The following is a 21,573-nucleotide window of genomic DNA, read 5'->3' on the forward strand; positions in this document are numbered from 1 at the left end:
AACATGGTGCAGGTTAAGTCTGGGAAGGGGGGAGGAAGAAGTTGCACATGGCCTAGATGCTAATACGGTTCCCCTCCCTGCTACATGCTAATACGGTTCCCCTCCCTGCTAGATGTTAATACGGTTCCCTTCCCTGTTAGATGCTAATACGGTTCCCCTCCCTGCTAGATGCTAATATGGTTCCCCTCCCTGCTAGATGCTAATACGGTTCCCCTCCCTGCTAGATGCTAATACGGTTCCCCTCCCTGCTAGATGCTAACACGGTTCCCCTTCCTGCTAGATGCTAATACAGTTCCCCTCCCTGCTACATGCTAATACGGTTCCCCTCCCTGCTAGATACGCAGAGCTAGTCTGGCCTGGAAAACATGGAACAACACCTGTTTTATTTGTTTGGTCAACAGCCCCTTGATAACATTTTCTTACAGAGCTTTCTGCCTTAATCCAGCAAAGTCAAACATCTATTTGCAACGTCCCCAAATTCCATTATGATTTCGGTAATAGAATGGCAGCATCAGGCTCTTATCTGTTTGAAATGTCAGGAATGATAATGGATTGACCTCAGACAGAATACGTAATCTGGGCTGCTGAGGCTGGCTTGCTGTTGTTGCACCGCACACACACAGACACATGGGTACAAGCACACAGAGATACAGGCACACAGACACATGGGTACAAGCACACAGAGATACAGGCACACACACAGACGCACACAGACGCACACACACACAGACACGCACACACACACACGGATACAGACGCACACACACACACACACACACACACACACAGACACATGGGTACAAGCACACAGAGATACAGGCACACACACAGACGCACACACACGCACAGACACACACACACACACACAGACGCACAGGGATCCTCTTCCACAGATGCTCCTCTTGGTGTGTCTCCTCACTGCTCTGCTGTGTGCTGGGGGTTCCTGGCCTTTTTAAATGCTAATTCAGACATTCACAGTGATTATGCTTTATGTCGGCCCTCTGATAAAAAAATATATTGTTCGAGGGAATGCAAATAATAACTTTGGTGAAAAGGATAAGAATGGACTGTCGGTCCGTTGTTAATTATTGGTCAGTGTTTGCAGAATAAAGAATTTAATTGCTTAAGAGTAAATTTATTCTGCCATTTTACTCTGATGGAATGACTAGACCATGGTGCTTGTTTTCGTGTGATGGTGACCATGTTTGTCTTTAGAGAGTAGTGACTGCATGAAGGGTGACTGCATGAAACAGCTTCTGATTCAGAGCAGGAATATCTGCAGGCTTTCTCTGAGACACAGACAGACTGACTAGACAGAATGCTAAGATCTCAGAAAGTTCATATTTAAGTATAATAAAAAAACACTTTATTTGTTCATATTCCACCTGCTAACCACAGTTTAGGTCTGTGTTTCTCCATTATCAAATCTTCAAAACCTTCAATCAGTGAGAACATAGTTGGTCCACTTTCATGGGTTTGGATGTACAGTATTTAGTACAGTAACATACTTTAAAAAGGTCTTTCATAGAGAATAGGAAGTTATGAAGATAGATTGTGAACAATGTATAGTACATTTACATTTATTAATTTAGCAGACGCTTTTATCCAAAGCGACTGTACCTTTATGAGGCATTGAGTCATCACTCCTAAATCCAGAAGAGAAATTCAACGTCAAATGTTCTGTAATGATAGCACATCTAACAGTGCATTGCTGTTGCTAGTAATAGATCGCTGTAGTTGTGTCATTACCATCTTCAATCAGAAGGTTTAAACAAGCTAATCAATTTCTCTTGTCTCTCATTAGATTGTGGGGTGAATTATAGGACATGGGAATTCACCCCGGCAAACTGCTTGATATTACAACACGACTGCTATACCAAACTGATACCCACTTTCATATTCTATCATGAAAACCCCACTCTTAAATGTTTGAAGATTAGCGTGTCTATGAACTGCACGGTTGAAAGATCCTACTCTACTTCACATTCATACTATTAGTTGACGTCAAACCTTACCGCAGGCGCCTGATCCCTTTGTCCTAATTGATTGAGTTCGTCATTAATTGATCATGTAAAGGACCTTCCTGTCAAAAAGCCCCTCCGGCTACTGGCGCCTTCCTCCCCGGCTGCCAGTGCTCCCTCCCTCCCACCCTCGCAGTCCCAAGGAAGAACGCTGCACGGCGTTATCATTAAGCTTCTGGTGCTCTCTCTGGTTTGGTGATGATGAACACTCAACCTCCCTATTTCCCTGAGGCGTATTCCAAACACATTTGCAGAAAAACACATTTGCAATATCTGCGATAGCAGGGGTTCATGCAGGAGGCCTGTGCTGTGATTACTGTCAAGTCCTCACTAACCTGGAAGAGCGTTCCCGGTGTTCCGGGGGACAGGAAGAGGGCGTTTTCAGCCGCCGTCTGTTCCTGCGTGTGTTTGTGTTGTGAGGTAAAACATTCAACAGTGGAGGAAATGCGCTTGAAATATTGACCCTTACCAAGGCCTTTATGTCCTTCATGGAGGCTTCCAGAAGGGGATATGTGTCGCTGCTCGGAGCCAACACACATCCCTGTCACACAAACACTGCAGTCAGTTCTGGGGAGTTGAATTGAAAATTCACATAATGGGTGCTTTTCCCTCTAGCCTCAAGTCAGGCTTATCGCAGAGTGCACACTAACCACCCTGAGAATTTGCCTTTCTAACCCACTATTGTGCTGTCAGGAATACAAATGATAACCCTTCTAAATAAAGATTGGTGGCGTCACCATGATGTATGTAGTGCTTGTGGCTAGAAGTCCTCCTCTTGAGCCCAGCACTGTGCACAGGTGGGTCTGAAAAGTGGAAAGGCAGCCTTCCTGAGTGTGTTGGAATGAAGGTGGACACGACTTAAAACAAACTTCTATCGATAGTTTCTTCTTGTTCTGTGTACTGTACATGATGCACTACTAGACAGAGCTGATAACTGCAGACAACTCTGCAAGAGTTGTGCAGCACATATTATATGACATTGGTAAAAAATGTATTCCATTACATCTTTGATGCATGTCTCATTCTGAGGACTCATGACACCTGAGATGGGGTCTAAAGGATAGAGTTCCATGAAAAACTACCAAAAGCATTCGAGCTGGACTTTACTACAGGAACCAAACAATGTAAATTGTTGTTGCTTGCAATTTTTATTTTCTTATATTATTCAATATTAATTTAACTTAAAATTGCTTTCATGGCATTTTTTTGGGGAACATCAGACGATGCGACTTGATGTGACTTTTTAGTGATGTTTCCAATAAACATACTGAAAAGAGAATATTATGAGCTTACAGACACATCAGAGTTTTATTACCACTGCCAATATTGACAGAATTCCTGTAACTTGGAAGTGGAAAGGGAAGGAATCCACCTGTGAGCACCTGATCAATAACTGAGGCGAGTAAACCTGAGAAAATAAACAATACTCCCATCTACAATGTAATTAAGGTTTTGTTGGAACTAGATTTGTTGACCAACCGTTTTTAGAGTTTAAATCTGATGCTTGGGATCCAGGACAGGACCAGTAGACAATCCATTAGAAGTGTTATTCATTCATTCATTTATCAACGCAAATAGAATCACCATAGTAACTGTTAGTTGCATAGCTATTTTGAATCGTTGTCTGGTACTCCCTTTCTGCTTCATGACTGTGTCTGATGTCTGTGACTTCAGAACCAGGATTTAAAACCAACTGCGATGATTACTGCAGCCACTCTGATCAAACCCAGAGTGGGAAGGGAAGTGAAATTGCATGTGGGTAATCTCGTTATAGAGCCCTTAATGAGAATTGCAGTCATGGCAGCAGGTGTTATAATAATCAGGGCTTTGGATTGATCCCCAAACCTGCTGCGGCTTTAGAGCCTGTGTTGTGTGACCTCACGTAATACAGCCTGTGTACACCAGCCACAACACGTCCACACACCTAAAACACCCTGCCATTTCTACTCCAGAACCGAGGAACCATACTGTATATATGAGGTGTGATCTCACAGTGCAGACACAAACACGTGAGAATGTAGACCTCCCTTGTAAGGATTTGGGCTTCCACAACTATGGAGTTGTGGAGAAGCGAGTCAGGTGGCTGAAGGGTAGGGAATCGGGCTAGTAATCTGAAGGTCGCCAGTTCGATTCCCGGCTGAGCCAAATGACGTTGTGTCCTTGGGCAAGGCACTTCACCCTATTTGTCTTGGGGGAATGTCCCTGTACTTACTGTAAGTCGCTCTGGATAAGAGCGTCTGATAAATCACTACAAATAAAAGTAAAGTAAAGAAGCGTTGTGGCGTTGGAGGAATCTCAGAGGTGTTATCAGGTATTTATGAAACATACAGTGTACAGCACTGATGATGCACTGAGGCCGTCTCTTCTGATGTGCAGACTGAGATATAGGTGAGGAAAAAAAGATGCAGCACACTGACAAACGAGTAATGAATGAAGGACAGGTAAAAACAGACACTTGTGAGTACTTTTTGTAATTTGCCAAATGTTCTGTTCTCAAATCGGTTCCGGTTTAATTGCTATTTTTTGCTTTCTGCATCAAAAGTTTTCAGATGGAGTATGTTGAAAAGGGTGCTATTGTAGTTCATTCACAGATAGCTTTTTGCTTAAAATTCTGATGTTGTGTTCCACATTCTGATGGTAAATAGGACATCACTTAGACACACAGCAATGACTAATGTAGTTCCCACAGTGATAAGAGCAACACCCTTATACCCTCAGTCTAGCTTACTAAACCCGTTCTTTAGGAAAATGGATGTTACCATCAAGCGAAGACTGAAAATCACGGTAAACATTTGGGGGCGACGACGGCGAGAGCACGGCCATCTCATGAAAATCCAATCGACTGCTGCGAGGAGTGTGACTGTGAGGCGAGTGCGCGCTAATGCGTTTTCGCCCCAGCCCAAGGACTCCTAGGAGCTTTGTAAAAGCTTAGCACAGCAGGGCTAGGGGACTGGGGGGCTCCCTCGACTGACGGATGTGAGATTTGCTTATTACCCTGTGCCGTGACGAAGCCCTGACTCCCAGTCCATTAATCCTGGCCCAGCACGAGTTTCTCTAGCCATGGGGACATCCCGGCCTTCCTCACCGCGAAGAGGAATCGCTCCCAGCAATTAAGCTGGATGTGCAGGGGGCTCTGGTTGACCTCCTGCAGGGGCCATGATTGATCAATTGTAAAAGAAGAGATCCATCTCCCATATGCTCCCAGTCTGCTGTGTCCAGGGGCTGCTGCCTCCACAAAGTGTTGTGTCCACTGCTTGGACAGGGGGTGTTACGCAGACTAGCAATACCTTATTTTTTTTCGTAAGGGTCACAAAAGCTGTAGCTATCGCATCCACTATGTGATTCACAGGATCTAAGGTCTAACAAAGAGATGCGCTTGTACCCCTTAATGATGCGTTGGGATGTAGCAAGACTGACCAATCCTGACACTGTGTCTTTCTGGATCGACAGTGTGTAGAACGTGAATAAGCTTAGCACATTATTTGACGTATTCTCCCATGGCAACGTATAGATTATTATATAGTTTTCTTTTTTTCATCTACATAAAGAGCTCTATTGAATGAAATGGTGGCAAAAACATTGTCTCCACTAGTAACTTGAATACAACATTGAGCACAAAATCTTTCAGTTTTTTGTGTATTACATTTCCGAAAATGTCAGGACACCCCTGGGATATTGAGAGATTTCTTCTCTCAAGCCTCCCACAGTTTTCAGTGCATTAAATATGAAAAGTCTGCCCACAGCCCTTGTGCTGGACTCCCAATACATGAAAACTCAAAGCAAACCCTTTCAGTGGTCTTTTATTATCTATACACATCAAAGCTTTACTCTCAAAGCTTTTCCATCCCTCTAAGATGGTTCACAACATTACACGTTGGATTATTGTGTCTCGTTAGGGCTCACTACGCCAACTGTAGCAGCACATTTACTTATTCTCAGAAGCAATCAGCCCTAGGAAAGACACTTTTCCATTTCAAATTCAGGCACTCCATGTGTCAGGTGAGTCTGCGTAGTTCAAGCAGCACCCCTCACCGCACAGCAAATATGGAGAAAATACTTTTAGGCGGATGAATTTAAACGCTGCTGAATGCACAATATTGTTAATTTAATCAATGAGCTCTGAAATTGAAGGAAAGCACTTACACCCACATGTTTCTGTAATTACAGTACTGTAAGGTGCTGAACAATGGGTGGCTCGCTTAAATATAGGTCCTTTGCATCGAGTTGTCATATCTGCTACTTAGCTCAGACACACCTCACCACAACTCTTCAAAAGGCTGCTAATTATACCTGCAAATAAACAAAATAGTTTGTCTCCTTAGAATTCACACACACAGTTAGATTTGTGACAATTTGGCTTTATAATGCTTTGCACACAAGACTTGGGAAGGTATCGCAGCATTGTAAAAGTGTTGGGAGAACGACAATGTGAAAATGTTGAGAATTAAGCTAGCTCGGTGGAATCGCTGCGAGCGTCTCTTCTGTCCCACGTGACACAGTTGATACTGAAGGGAGAGGAAGCTCGACACACAACTTGACGCCTGCTACAGAAGGAGACCAACACAGTAGCTAATCCCAGCTCCCATGGGGACATCATTCACATCAGGAACGGCACACTGCGGCTTGTGAAAGCGAGGGTTAAAAACGAAGGAAGGAAGCTGGAGACGTGTTAAAAATACTTCCTTTAGTTTTCTGCATGCATATTAAATTACAGAAAAGTGAGAATTTCTTGACGTCGTCATTGACGTGTGTCTCAAGAATATAGACACGTTTGAAGAGTCTTTAACCAAAGTTGGGCAGAGATGGCAAAAAAAAACACACATCCTTCACTCAAGTAGAAGTACAGATACTCATATTTAAAAATACTGTGGTAAAAGCTGAAGTACTGACTATACTTTTTCACTCAAATTAAAGTAAAGAAGTGTGGGTTCTGACATACTTAAGTAAAAGGAGCCATTACTACTACCTGTTTTAGTGTCATGCTGGTAACTGGATCTCGAATCATATCAATACATTTATACAAAAAGACACTATAGACATGCAGCGCATTCGCCAGGAATCCTTTTTGACACAGACAATTTGAACATCTCCCTCATATATGGCTAGTCACGTGACATAACTAACTCCCTCTGTCTTATCCATAACGTAACTTTTCGAAAATATATTTTCAACCTTTCAAAAAATAAAATACATCGTTCTCTCACGGTTTTGTCGAGGCTACATTCTGGGCGGCATTAGAAGCAGCACTTTGCCGTTTGTGTTGAGGAGGAGCTATCTGGGTAACAGGCTTGTGGCTCTGCTGCTGTCTGTCGTTTAGGACTTTCAACAAGACAACACAAGGCTGTGTCTCTTATCAAACAGCCTGTGATACTGTTTTACAGTTTCCTTGTTATCACACACTTAAATCTTTCTCCCTGTAATGGAACAGTTCTGAGTCATGTTCTCAGCGGGGCACTCAACACGAGGCAAGTTTTCTTGATAAAAAATAAAACCCAATCAGAGAGCAGTTTAGTATCAAATTGTTTGGAAATGCAGTTCTAGATAATTGCAAACCAAGAGAGACACAGTCGCCGTTGGATGCATGCATAGTTTTTTAATTAACCTTTTCAATTATTGAAATGTATCGCACAATCTTGCCACCATCTCAGGAGCAACACACACTATTTCCGCCTTCTATGAAATAAACTGTTTTTCTGTGGTTTGGCTTGGTGAGTGGCTCGCTGGACACACAGGAGGAGTCTGCTTGTAGCGGTTGTTCCACTTGTTTCTCTTGGCCTTCTGAACTGTGCTTAAACACGGGCAGTGGTCCCTGGCTTGCTCTGTATGGCTGGATCCCTGCTGGATGCCTGTTCTGCAGTCCTCTCCCTTTCTGACAAACAAAGAGGGCTATTATGGGCCTGGACGACACGGAGCATTGTCAACTGCTGACAGCTCTGCCCTTCAAACCAAGGTTGTCATCTCTGGTCGTAGAGGGCTGTCACTTCTGAAGAGGCCCCTGGGAGGTCTGTTAAGTTCTCTCTTTTAATGGAGGGTGAATAATGGTTTGATAAAGTAATATAGGGTGTCAACGTCTGTCAGGCACGTCTTGAGACCTGCCAATCCCAGTGGAGGCAGCGGAGGCGGGGTGAAGCAGGCCCGTTAGAGACGGAAGGTCCGCTTGCAGTGAGGTACTCTCCAGTCCAACAGCCCGATCAATAGCTATTTTAAATTGTCTGAATCAGGGCTTTTCTATATTTCTCCCCATCTCCTTGTTGTTCAAAATCAAGAATGAGTCATGTGAAGGTGTCCAAGATGTGACTTGATGACTGCAGACTAAGAAGCAACTGGACACATTACTTGTTTACCTTTGATGTCTTACTCTTCTGTCATCTGTTTCAATAGTTTTGGATCTAACCTGTAGCCTTACTGGACTCGATCTTGGTTCTCAACATGGCCATATGGCATAGTATTTCAACCGAGGCGCTGTTTTCAAACCGCATGTAGGCAATGCAGATGCTGAATACCAAAAGAATCCAGCGGCTTCTTTGAACAACAGCTGTGTGCACATGGTTCACTGTAGGAACAGTCAGATTGTCCTCATGTCTCATAAAACCAGAGTGTTGAAGTACTTGCCGTGGTTCTTTTCAAATGAACAAGTGGTGGCTTGGAGTAATTGTAATTTATTAGCGCTCAGCACAGTATTGTGGGTCGCAGTGCGCCAAATTCTTAAACTGTTCAACCTCTATTTTTATATAATTCTTCATCCAACCAAGTGGACACAACCTTCAGTCCTCAGCCTGACATTTGAGGTGTGGGAACCATGGGTGCCTAATAAAAATTAGAAATGCTAATCTTGGATGAAAGTTTGTGGAGCGTGCGGTTCTGTCTCAGTTTGCTATTGCTTCCCAGTCGTTCGCCAGCAAACTAATCCTTTAATGAGCTGCGCGGAAAGCTCGCTAACCTCGAAAGTAACCAAATGTGAGGCAGGTAATGTAGCCTATTTGTAACTCATATCTCATTAGCTTTAAGAACCACATTGGATTTTTGGTCCTGGAAGTGCACATGCATTTTAATGTTTGAAATTATTAAAAGAGAGACAGAGAGAGACAGAGAGAGAGAGAGAGACAGAGAGAGAGAGACAGAGAGAGGCAGAGAGAGGCAGAGAGAGAGAGAGAGGACATTGAAGAGATAGGAGGGGGCTATATAAGATAAGCTAGTTAAGATTTGGTGATTGTTGACTACATGATTCCTCTTAATCTTTCTATCTCCAAATGTTGACATAAAAATACAATTGGATTCAGAAAACAAGCTGTAGCCTACGCCTGTTTTTTTTATTACATACAAATGTTCTTATGATACATTGACTACTGCATATCAATCCAATTAATATGTTGTTTTTATTAGCACCTGCGCCTCAGCATCAGCAGTGATCTTGTGATTTCCACCTTGTTATGCTGGTCATGCCTTTCTTTTAAGTGTGAGAAGTGCTCGGCTTGTTCGTGTGTACAGCCCAGATAAGCTAGCTCAGTAAATAATGCATGTCAGATCAGATAAGTAGGGAGAAAAGAGGAGCCGTAAAAAAAGACCCCATGAATCTGAGAACGGAAAATTTACTGGCTAAAAAGAAAACGGGGTCCAACCCAATTGTGTCAAACGGCTTTCACACAATGGTCTCTCTCTCTCTGCCAATCTAGTCGCGCAGTAAACGAATACTAAGGGTAAACGGATAGACTTCCCCTGACCTTTTGTATATCGTTTTATAAAGGAGGATCAATAGTCCAGCCGCCAGCCGTGACACTTTATCACTGACACGCCATTTGCTACAGAACTAATTTTTCTCACCTGAATTATTACAACTGTTTCGGCGGTATCATCCAGGGCCAATAAGCAGAGCTGTGAAAGCGCGCGGCTCCTTTTTCCTTCGCCTTTATTGCGTTTAGAACGAGTACCGGATTTAAAGTTTGTTCCTCACTTTTCTGCCATCTGATGTGCCTATATGCCTGATGGGTGACACTATGTCCGTAGGCTAGCGTTGGTGCTAGCTTCAACCTGGTTGTGACCGTTCCTGTTGTGCTGCTTGATATAGGATATGCGTGTGGGATCTCGTCATGGGTGTTCCAGGCAGGTGTTTTGACTGAGGCCACTACTGTTTAGTCTCCGAGGCTACCACTGGTCTGGGTCACAAACGCTTCCCAGCGCGGGTTTTCTATGGCAACCTCGCGGTATACAGTAAAAGCCACGAATAGGTCTATGTCTACTACAGTAACGAAAACACCATCAAACATGTGACATAAGATGGTATGAAAATAAACAAAGCAAAATACTGTACCATATCCTGTGTATTTATCTAACATACGTTTCATATACCATGATGGAAAAATACATACATTTATGGCGGCAGCGAAGCTTGTGCAAAATTAATGAATAACACATACGCAAAAAAGAATGTAGCCTATGACCAAATCGCTAACGGGAAAAGTGTGATAGAGAGTCACCTCCTCCAGGTATATTTCATGTGTTTACTGCTGGGACATGACCTTTGGCTGAATACAGTGAGTGTGCACTCTAAAAAAATGCTGGGTTATTTTCAACCCAGCATTTTTTAAGTGTAGGCCTACATGTGCGCTCTCTTGAGTTTTCATATTGTTATTCTGCTGGTGCTAGGTTAGTATAATCATGGCCTTGAGCAAAATGTCCTAATGCTCCTTATTTATTATAATTGCAGTCAGATGCCATATGGATTGTTGTTGTGTCTGAGGTTGGTGCAGTGGACTCCAGGAGCAGAAGGCAGGAGAATCTCTCACCTGTAGGGCCGCAGGATGCTGTGTGTGGACTCTCAACACCCTCGCTTCCTCACACTCTGCTGATATGCCCTCCGATATGCCAAGAGACATTTCCATAACACAGACAAAACAATGAAATAAGTTGTTTAAACCTTTTGAAACCCTTGGCATTAACAGCGTATTCTTTTCTTTGCATGTTTCCTTCTGAAACCAACTGCAGAATGTGGCGTGTGTATTTACGCCAACCACAAGGGAGGAACGATTTAGGAGAAAAGGGTAACAGGAAGACAAGTTGCCCTCTTAGTGATTTACAATATTATCAAGATACAACAGAGACAATGTTCTGTGTAACGGAGGCCCGGTAGTGTCTTACTGCTGTCTTTATTGTCTCAGATGTGATTTGACTGTTCAACCACGATAACTAAGGTGATCAAGGATGTCTGGAGATTTGTTGATAGGCTGTTTATTTCAAGACATTCTTATAAAATGTCACAGTTGCACGTCTAAATCAGTCCCTCAAACTCACTTCTTGACGCACACACACACCCCCGAATGATTTGTCTGCTGAAAATGCCAGCATTACACTGCCTTATATTGCCTTCTCTCCCATCTCCCTGTGCAAAGGAAGGTGATTTTTGAAGTATAAATGTCAATAGTAAGGAAGTCCATGCATAATGCACCCAGCACAGCACTTGAAAGACGCGGGGTGAAGGGGGCTGTGGGACCCTGGCTCTTTGTTCTGGTCTCCCCTCGTCTGCTGAGACACTGCCTCTGCTCTTTGCTCTCCAGGTGAAGCTAATAGGCTTACTCTCTCAACCCACGTTGCCTTTCCTCTGAAAGTAATGCAGGATCCTCTGTAAAAGTCTGTGCCAGCGTCTCCCAGCATAGAAATCCGTATCAGTATTTGACCTGGGGCTACCCGTGTTTGTTGGTAAAGTTCAGTTTCAGCAATAGCGGGTTTTTCATACATATTTTTGTGACGTATTCCAAGGCAGATCCGCATTTTTGGTGATAAAGTATTTACATATCAAATACATTTATTGATATCATGTCTCTGTCGTGTCTTACACCACAGGGTTATCAACAAGTCAAGAGTGACCAAATGATGATAATATAGTGCCTGTGGCCGTGTGTCATCTCCTGGAAGATGAGAAGAAAAGCCAGAAGGGGGTAACGCCTGTCGACAAACTGAGCCAGAACGAGGTCATTTATCCACCGTTTCTCTCTCTGGACCAGCCATGTCAGTAGTCTCACACCTCCATGCTCTGTCCTTACACCTCACTCCACATGTCCAGAACAGCCCAGTCCAGCACGTCTACCCCTGGAAACCTTTTTATACATCTTCTGCCGCATGTTCGAAAACAAATCCTGTGAAATACAATTGTACTACTTTTAGGGGGTGGTGAGACCGTTGGCCTAGACACCTTGCTTCTGATCCTTACCTGTATCTACTCAAGCTCCTTCCTAAATTGCTCCAAAGAACAGCGCCCTTTCACCTCTCTGGATAAATGCATGTGTGATGGGGTTATTAGAACACACTTACAATAGAGCCTGGCTGTAAATAGGCCTATTATGCCAACTGCCAAGCTGGCAAGTTAGAAGAGCTGTTGGAGCTAGCGTTGTGTGTACTAAAGTCTGTCTTCTACTGTTTTTCCGATGCATTGTTGTCCGCCAGTAGAGTGCCTGCCGCGAGGCAGCACTTAGAGCAGTTAGTGGACTGTATCTGATCACTGTGTAGAGGATCACTGAATGGGCTCGTCTTAATAATGCATGTTTAAGTATGACCCACTATATTTACATTTGTCAAAGATGGAGACGGAACTGCAGCAGGTCAGGTGTACTTTTAAGACACTTTCTATCCCACTGAGATTCGCTCCTGAAAGCGTGCGTTTTGAAAGGAAAGTTCCGGAAATTGAGTTTAAGTCATATGTAGTAAATGGGAGGACATGTTGAAAGCTAGATTTTAGAAGCTTTTGAATGTTGGCGATTAGAGAGCAATCTCAAAATGAAAGCTTTTTCCACCAAACCTTTCAGAGGTACACTAACTGTTTCTCAGAGATCTCTCAGTTTACACCTCAAAGGGTTTGTCTTCTGCCATTGGAGTTGGGTGAAAAAGGAAACCTTGCTGGAATAAATAAGGCATGTTTATTTTTCCTTCTTTGGGAATAACAATGTTATTTTATTCTTTCTTCTCGATGAGGATCGCCACAGAGAGATATACAGTAGTTATAGTAAAGGCAGTCTCTCAGTTTTCCATTCAACAGCAGACTTAACTGTCGTAAACCACATCATTAGTAATTGGTTGTTTTTCTTCTCATAGAAATTATCCCTGGCATTTACTATGTTCATTTCCCTCTGTCTGATTGAGTTTCCAATAACGTCATGATCATTTCCCTTGATCTGGTATACTTTGTTACGTGGTAGGTATCAATACTCTAAAGGGAAATGATAGAGGAATGACCAGTAGATCAATGGAGAGGAGTGCTCTTATCTGATTACTAGGGGCCCAGACTCCAATTTGCATTATTCTATAATGCTCTACAAATGAAGCCTGGCATCTAAACGCTGATAGTAAGGAAGCAGTTGCACAGAACAAAATCAATGCGATTCAATTAATCCTCTCAGGCGAAATCTGGTGATTCTGTCATCAGTCTTGAGGGAAACACACTCCTGGTCAAGCAGCTGTCGACGGAAAAACTCAATAATAACAATAATAATATGTTGCCTTAGGATTGCTGTCTTCACCTCAAGTTCATTCGGAGACCTCAGTTCCAAAAAGATGTTTTAGATAAATAAATTAGAAACCGTCAACCAATACTGCAAATGTGAACAGAAAAGGCCTTGGAAGACTTCTTCAAACATCCCAAAGTGCTGTTGCATCGGAAAATTCAACAAAATCCATTCCATCACACAGGAAAAGAATAGTGTCGGAAGGACAATTTTAATTGAGTTTAAAAATAGAAAATCATTTAATGTAATCTTGTCTCACTTTTAATTAATTTAACAGCGATCCTGTTGTGTGAGTCTTTGGGCCAGAGTTATGAGTTACACCTGAGTACCAACTCGATCTTCTCACGTCTGCCACCTTCTTCCGGGGTGTGAAGACACACCTGCTGTCTGTAGCTACTGTCGGCCTTCACTGCCATCCAGAGATGACTCCATATTAGAGACACTGGCACCCCTGCCTCAGTTCTGATCTGCTTCAGTGATATCCTGTCACATGTCAAACTCCCACAGGAAAGTCATCCTGCTGAAACTCTAGACTCCTAACACCCAGTCTAAAGGCCCTTGCACACTGAGTCCGAAATTTGTGTCTGAAATGTTCGCACGTAAAAAAATTAATACAACCTCACGTTATGTCAATCGCGCTTTTAAACTGCCTCCGAAACTTTCGTCCGTCCAAAAAAAGTTTGGATCGGGTTCGGTTATCAGCATTTTTCGCATCCATAGCCAGCATTTTGATCGTTTTTTGGGCAATTCAGAGCCACAAAATTTTGAGGCTGACGATTGGGAAAAAACGCATATACGAAAATTTCGCACTCAGTGTGCAAGGGGCCTTAAGGCAGTGCCGATACCGTAAAGGCCAGAGAAAACAACAGAGAATTATCTATAGGAAAAAAGGTTTTTGTACAAGTTAACCAGTTTGCCCTCATGATTTGCTATCCTCATGATGTCTCCCTCCCTCTCCTCCTCCAGATATCCCAGGCAGCCCCCCGGCCCAGTTCACCTTCAGACCGCTGCCTCCGCCGCCGCCCCCTCCGCACGCGTGCACATGCGCCCGGCCGGCACCTCACATCTCGGAGGCCCTGCAGAGGAACACCCTGCCAGCCCGGAGCCAGCAGGACCCAGACCTCCCCCCGCCGACAGACAGGGGACAGCTCCACAACAGCTGGGCCCTCAACAGCAACATTCCCCTGGAGACCAGGTACAGCCCTTCCCCTTGCCCTGTCGTCAGAGCCGAGGCAGGACAGAGAGTCAGGACTTACTCTATGTGACTCACCAGAGGCCCTTGCTGGCTCACTTTTTCAGAGGTTGTTGTGTTGCCGTGACTGGCAGAGCCAGAAGTAGAGGCAGCAGTGAGGATAGAGAATGGAAATGTTATGAAAAGCAGGTTTTTCAGCATCACCTTGATGTTTACTAAAGGCCTTCTGACAGGAGATCAGACTTGTTTAATGACTTAGGAAATTAATAATATTGTGAAATCAAAATGAGGTTTGAAGGTGCACAGCTTAATCATTACAGTTTGATGAGATTCAGAGCTGGGTTTTTGAAAGGAGATTAATAATACAAGTAATACGAACTGATTCATAATCAGCTCCAAATCAAGGTTACAATCAGCAAATCATTGATTTCACAGCCAGAAGAACATCTTTGCAGTTCACAACGCTCCTTTACAACCATATTTTGTCACCATCACACAAAAACACCTGCAGATGAAGGAAACTAATATAGAAAGTTAACGTGATCAGTCTGTGTTCTTCCGGATGCTTCAGCGTAATCCTGGGCGTTATAGCTCCTTGGCATCAGTTGGCGTACAGTAAGTGAATAATCATTGGCAGGTGTTGAAATAATTGCTGTATAGAATATAGGTAACAAGCAATTAGTTCATTTTGGTTTAGAAGAGGACAGTGACTGAGGGAGAGGAGAGGCTGTGACACAGGTTAACAAGGACGCTAATTCATTCTAAACCAAAGGGAAGTCATCAATGCTAACAGATGTGATTGGTATAAGTTGAAATTAAATAGACCTCCAAATGATGTCACAGTTTCTCATTCCTTTTTTGTTTTGGGCGGTCAAAACGAAAGAAAAAAAAATGCTGAATTAAAATCCATTATGTTTCTTCTAATAGAATATGGCATTGTGGGTAGTTCAGAGGTTGAGAAACTCCATTAACTTGCTTTGAGCTCTGCATCTCTCCCCTCGTCGTTGTCAGAAAATGGACGACTACATTCAATTACAGAAGCACCACATCAATCTCCCTCGGTTCATTTTGAACACAACTAATCGGAGAATGCTTTGTGTGTTCTTGTGGCTTGTAAAGACTTACTCATTGTGTTTGGAAAGATGTGATGTTCCATGAAAACCAATTGGATAACAAGCTGGAAGATGTTGAAAATGGAAAATTTTGAGTTGAGTGCGTTTTTATTTTGTATTTTTTTATTCTCCATCTAAAGCTTGTCCCAGAAATATGAAATTGGAGTGTAAATGTAGAGAAGTAGCCAACCTGTTCATGCTGCTGCATCTCTGCTGGCCTGTTTATCCTTTTGTCAAACCTACTTCTGCTTAGTTCTCCACAGATGTCTTTAAAATTGAAAATAAGTGATGCTACTAAACGTAAACAACTTTCAGTGTGGACTAAAAGCATGTTGCTGGAGAGAGAGACAGACACATTAGGAGAGCAGTATCAGTATCACCACATAGGGGCCTGCCGCGCACGCACAGAAACTCGGTTGCTTTAATTGAGTTTCTTAACCTTAGTGGGTAGATCTCCTGAAAGGAATGTAGAAACTCCACGAACAATTGCTTCTCCTCTGGGGCAGTTATGAGTGTAAGTGAGAAGCCAGACTATCAGACCATCCTTCTTTTAGCATCACATTATTTACCATGCTCCCAACTGTAGAATGGATACACCAATAACCGCAAAAGAACATTACAAGTTCAAACTTTCTTTTAAACATTGGTGTAAAGTCCCCCAGTACTCTGCTTTTCCCTCCCCGCAAAAATACCCAGAGGTGGTTTCTAGGAGCAGGGGTGAAAGTCACAGTTTCTGAGTCGCGATGATGAGGATGCCCTCCAAAAATGAATCGTGTTGCTAAATATGAGGTCAATATTCAAACATAATAAATGCAAGCTTTCCTGTTGATCAGCAAATTGCAATCCAATACCTCTTCATGGCACTTCGCTTATCGTCAATTTTAATGAATTTGAAATTGTCCCCGAAAATGTTTGTCAGGACACCAGCAAGCTTGGTTTAGTGCCCTGCATCTTAATGACTTGATACCAGGCTTTCAAAACTCACAGTATTTTTCAGCTTTGAAGAAACACTTTCTTTTGTCACCAGAGACATAAGGTTTTTTTTTTTTTTTTTTTTAACCTGTGATGTCAAGTCTCACTAGCTAGAAATAATAAGATGACCAGAATAAGTAGAGTATTTAAACATACAATAGCTGACTTCTAATTAACACCGTAAAGAATAAAATCTGTTTTACCAGACTGTTAATTTCGCGATATGACAGACTTACTCTTGCCCACAAACAATGTTAGAATCAACTGAGAAAGACTTGCAGACCGTGCCCATTCTCCCTGGGCCAAGCGGCTAATGATCTCAACAGAGGGACCAGACAGTTTCAGATGAACCTCTTCAAAGCCCAACGCTTTCCTTCTGGTCACGGAAGCAGCTTTTACAAAGATTGTGAAAGCGGAGTCGATACCATCCTGAGCATACACAGACAGATGATATGGCACTGACCCAGCATCAATGCAATTACATATTTCTGTCAGATCAGCATAATGACCATATTCAAGACCACAAGCATATTCTTTCTAATTTCGTTGAATTACACTCAGACATGAATTGATTGGTCACCATCGACTGTTTTTGCTCTTAATAATTAATTTCTCAAGTGTCAGCACCACAGTAGCAGCTCAATAACGTCGTCCCCAAGTCTATCCAGACTGTATTACATCTTTATATCTGGGCCTGGACAATGTCGCATGATATTGCACGGGCCATTTCAGTATTATCCAATATCGTGCTGCCAATCAAAAGTTTGAACAGACTACTGCATATATTGTTCAAGCGAACTACTAGGCCTTTCTATACATGGTGAATATTGACCCAGGCAGTGTGTTGAAACAAACTACTTAACATCCAGGTCTTCCCAGAGGATGCAGTGCTTCCAGTGGCTTAGGCCAACAACGCAAACACATCTCCGATAACTTCAATCCTTTGTGAACTGTACTTAAACTTAATTACGCCGTCTATAAAAAAACCGTCTGGCAATTAAGCCTTGTGATATAATCTTTTCTAAAGCTGACCTTTGCACTCTCCACTGCTTAATTGAAGACTTAAAAGATACTGGCTAATGGTATTAAAACCTTTTTTAATTAGCGACGGGAGCTAGGGTTGTTTTCTGTTGCTGGTGTTGTGCGCCGGTTTATTCCCGGGCCACTGTAGCTGCCTCCAGCTTGTTAGATAAAGACAGTGGTTCCAAGGTCAAGTTCACAGTGAAGAGGAATTGGCCACCGTTCTGCATTAGCATAAATCAATGTGAGCGAAGTGTTCAGCTTCACTGTCAGGTGTGAGAATTTAATACCAAATGTTGATCTCAAACTCTGTCAGTCTCTCTTTCTCTCTCTGCCTCTCGCTCTGTCAGTCTCTCTTTCTCTCTCTGCCTCTCGCTCTGTCTGTCTCTCTCGTTTTGTCTCTCTCTCTGTCGCTCTCTGTCTCTTTCTGTCGGTCTCTCTCTCTCTACGCATCTCTCGTTGTATGTCTCTTTCTTTTTCGCTCTTTCCTTTTTCTTTCGCCCTCTGTCTTCCTCTCTTGAGTGCACTTAAATATAAAGTATTTTCGTTTTTGGGAGCAGTCACTGGACAGGATGTTTACTCTATACTACTGTAGATAGATCTGAAAACGAGTTACGGATTCTGCATTTTGGATAAAACCATCTGATTGATTTTATAGTATGTCATTTTCAACGCTGACACATTTAACCAACCACCAAGTTTGTTCAGTTTCGTACACAGCAATGTCAGTATTTAAAAACAAACACCCTACCTTAACACCTTTTAATATTACAAGTGTGTGTTGTGTGTTTGCAGTGTCCAGTGCCACGCTGACTTGACGTGTTCTTGCCATGTTTCAGGCATTTCCTGTTCAAACACGGTTCCGGCTCATCTGCCCTGTTCAGCGCAGCCAGTCAGAACTACCCCCTGACCTCCAGCACAGTGTACTCCCCGCCCCCCCGCCCCCTGCCCAGGGCCACCTTCTCCCGGCCCATGTTTACCTTCAACAAGCCCTACAAGTGCTGCAACTGGAAGTGCACGGCCCTGAGCGCCACGGCCATCACCGTCACCCTGGCCCTGCTCCTCACTTACGTGATCGGTAAGTCCCCCGCTCCTCCGCGCCCACTGCTTTTATTTATGGCGTTGTTGTTGTTGGCTTGTCACCGGCTGACAGCTCATTGATCGTTCTGGTATGTTAATGTAAAATAACAAGTCAGCGAAAGGCCTTGTCTTTTAATCTGTTGTGTCTTGGGCTGAGAGCGTCCTGACCTTGGTGAGCTGTTTCCAGAGGTTCCTGCTACCCAGAGGTCTTTGTGTGTTTCTCCTAATTGAGATGAAGTCCTTAAGCTGCCACTGTTAGGATCAATAAAGATCTTAGGAAATGCAACACATAGCAGGATGTAGATCCTTAGACCTCCATTTCGGATCCTTAGACCTGCAGTTTGCTAAACCGCATGACCATGCATTAACGCTTCTTTAATAAGGCCCTTTCAGAGGCAGCGCTTCAGCCCTCGTGTGTGCACAGACAAGAGATTCTAAATCCTCAACTGTCACATTCAAACCTTGACTGCTTTCTAACTGCTCGCTGCTTTCTCACATCTCCCTCTGCTACATTACACATTTTAAACAACAACTAAAACAATCTATAATCTTGCCGAGGCCCATAAGCGAAGCGTAGAATGTGAGCTCGAGTCTTGCGTTTCGAACAGGAATTAACCTAATTAGCCTCAATGTTAAGGCTGGCTGTTATCAGGCAATTATTCCAAATAGTTTTGTAACAGATGTGCTGTCATCAGGAATAATGTGGGGGCTGTTCATAAAACTGTCAGATAAATAACTAAGGTGGGCCTTACCAAACTGTTGGCCACAAGTCTGTGTGAAGGGGCACACATGATCAGAGTACCACACATTAAAGAGCAACAGTTAGCGGTTAAGTTACAGTTATTTGTTTTACACAAAAATAGTGGAAACACTATATTGGAAAGAGCTCTTTGTGATAATTTAATTAGTGTGAATAATTGGAACCAAAAAGGTGTGACAAATGGTATGAACGAAGTACGAAACCTCCCCAAGGTGTTTCGAGCGGGTTCACAAACGTGTCATAAACGCTTAAGATGCTCAAGAGATATTTACAAGATGGCGGCTTGGTTGCTTGTCTGCATGTTCAGACCCTAGCTGGACCCCTGTCTCCTCAGCCAGGCCGGCTGCCCAGCCAGGCCTTTCAGAGCCGGACGAGGGTTGTCTGAGAGACGGGGGGGGGGAACATGTGGACGTACAGACTTGTGGGAGAGGCACACAGACGTCACAGAAGAGTCACAGTGTTAGGAAGAGATGGGAGGGTTAGGGAGGAGACTCCAGATGCTTTAGCATGTCACCCACCGGCCTCTGAGGAAGAGGAAGCCCCAACTCCATAAGCTACGAAACTTCAGTCATACTCCAGAGAGGCAGTCTCCCTCCTCCTCCTCCCCCTCCACCCCCTCCTCCTCCTCTTCCTCCTCCTCCTACGACCGAACGGCAACGTCATATGGGACGACTCATAGAAACCCTGAGGTAATGTTATCTGCTAAAAAGTTAATGCGGTCTGTTTTTCAAAGTCAGAATGCTGCCTGCGCTACACTGATGTCTCTCCTGCCCTCTGTGTGAGTGTGTGGGCGTGGACTGTGTGTGTTTGTGTGTGTGTGTGTGGGCGTGCACTGTGTGTGTGTGTGTTTGTGTGTGTGTGGTAACGGAGTCTCAGAGCCTTCTCTAACTGCTATACTTCTCCAAACTGCCAATTGATTATATCTTCCCATAATGTTTAGTAGTGTAATAACTTATAAGCATTAAACTCAGATTCCTTTTGATTCGTTTTTTTTATCACGTTTATTGAGGATAACAAAAGTCTAATGAACCTCAGATATCTTTCTCAAAGGTGTATTGGCAGGTTGCAACTCAGAGCGGGGGACGACGACAATATTCCTTGGAGAAAATTAAACGTTTTGATTTTTTCAGTTCATTAGGGCACTGTAAAGGATAGCTGTCGGCTGTGGTATTGGTTTAACAGACTGAAAAGTGTTTGGATCAATGAGACTGACTAATGTCAAAGGGTCCGAGTCAAAGTCTCAGTGTTGAAAGGGAAGCGGGCAGCCGAGGAATTTATGATTCCAGGCGACTAGCCTTGAAGGTAGCAGACCTTTCATGTCTCATTGTGGTCATATTGATCGATCCATTTTCACTTCAGCTCCTTATTAGTATTCTGGCCGTGGCTCCATAAACCAAACAATGCCCTTTTTGAAGAGAGCGAAGGATAGGGTGCAGAGGGCGGGCAGTAAATTATTTCCCCCAGTACAGGGAAGTTTAGATCAAGTGCCATTCTCTACTGAAACTGACAGCTCTCCCGAACACACAAGATGCACCGAGAAGACAGGAGCGCTAGGTCAGATATTAATGGCACTGATGTTGTGAAGTAGCCTGTCCTTTATTCATGGGTAGTTAAACAACCAGGATCCAGCCCCAGAGAGAACCTTTATTCATGTCTCTACCAGTACAAAGACTCTTAATGCTTGGCATTCAGACATAAAGAGCCAACTTACCTTTCATATTTTGCCCTCTGGTGACCGTGTACAGCCTGGCCTGACGAAGCAGATCCTAATCTTAAGATGACTTCCTGCTGTCAGAGGTGACTGTGTCCTTTTAGCGTTAATGAGCAGTTCAAGCTGTGTTGTACCGTTTCGATTTCTGAAACTCATTTTTGAAAACATTGGGACGTGAATTCAATTAGTCTTTGTCTTACAAACACTACTGCT

At 43.4% G+C, this 21,573-nt stretch overlaps 1 protein-coding gene across 1 annotated transcript in view; it reads left to right on the top strand.

Moving 5' to 3' along the window:
* Window positions 1-21,573, top strand: part of tenm1 (teneurin transmembrane protein 1) — a 105,256-nt gene that overhangs the window by 31,606 nt on the left and 52,077 nt on the right. The window contains exons 4-5 of the mRNA XM_047020726.1: window positions 14,480-14,708; window positions 18,649-18,887. Coding sequence (XP_046876682.1) covers window positions 14,480-14,708; window positions 18,649-18,887 — 468 coding nt within the window. The remainder of the gene's footprint in view (window positions 1-14,479; window positions 14,709-18,648; window positions 18,888-21,573) is intronic.

This window comes from Hypomesus transpacificus, chromosome 5 (genome assembly GCF_021917145.1).
Source record: "Hypomesus transpacificus isolate Combined female chromosome 5, fHypTra1, whole genome shotgun sequence".
In the NCBI taxonomy this organism is placed as follows: domain Eukaryota; kingdom Metazoa; phylum Chordata; class Actinopteri; order Osmeriformes; family Osmeridae; genus Hypomesus; species Hypomesus transpacificus.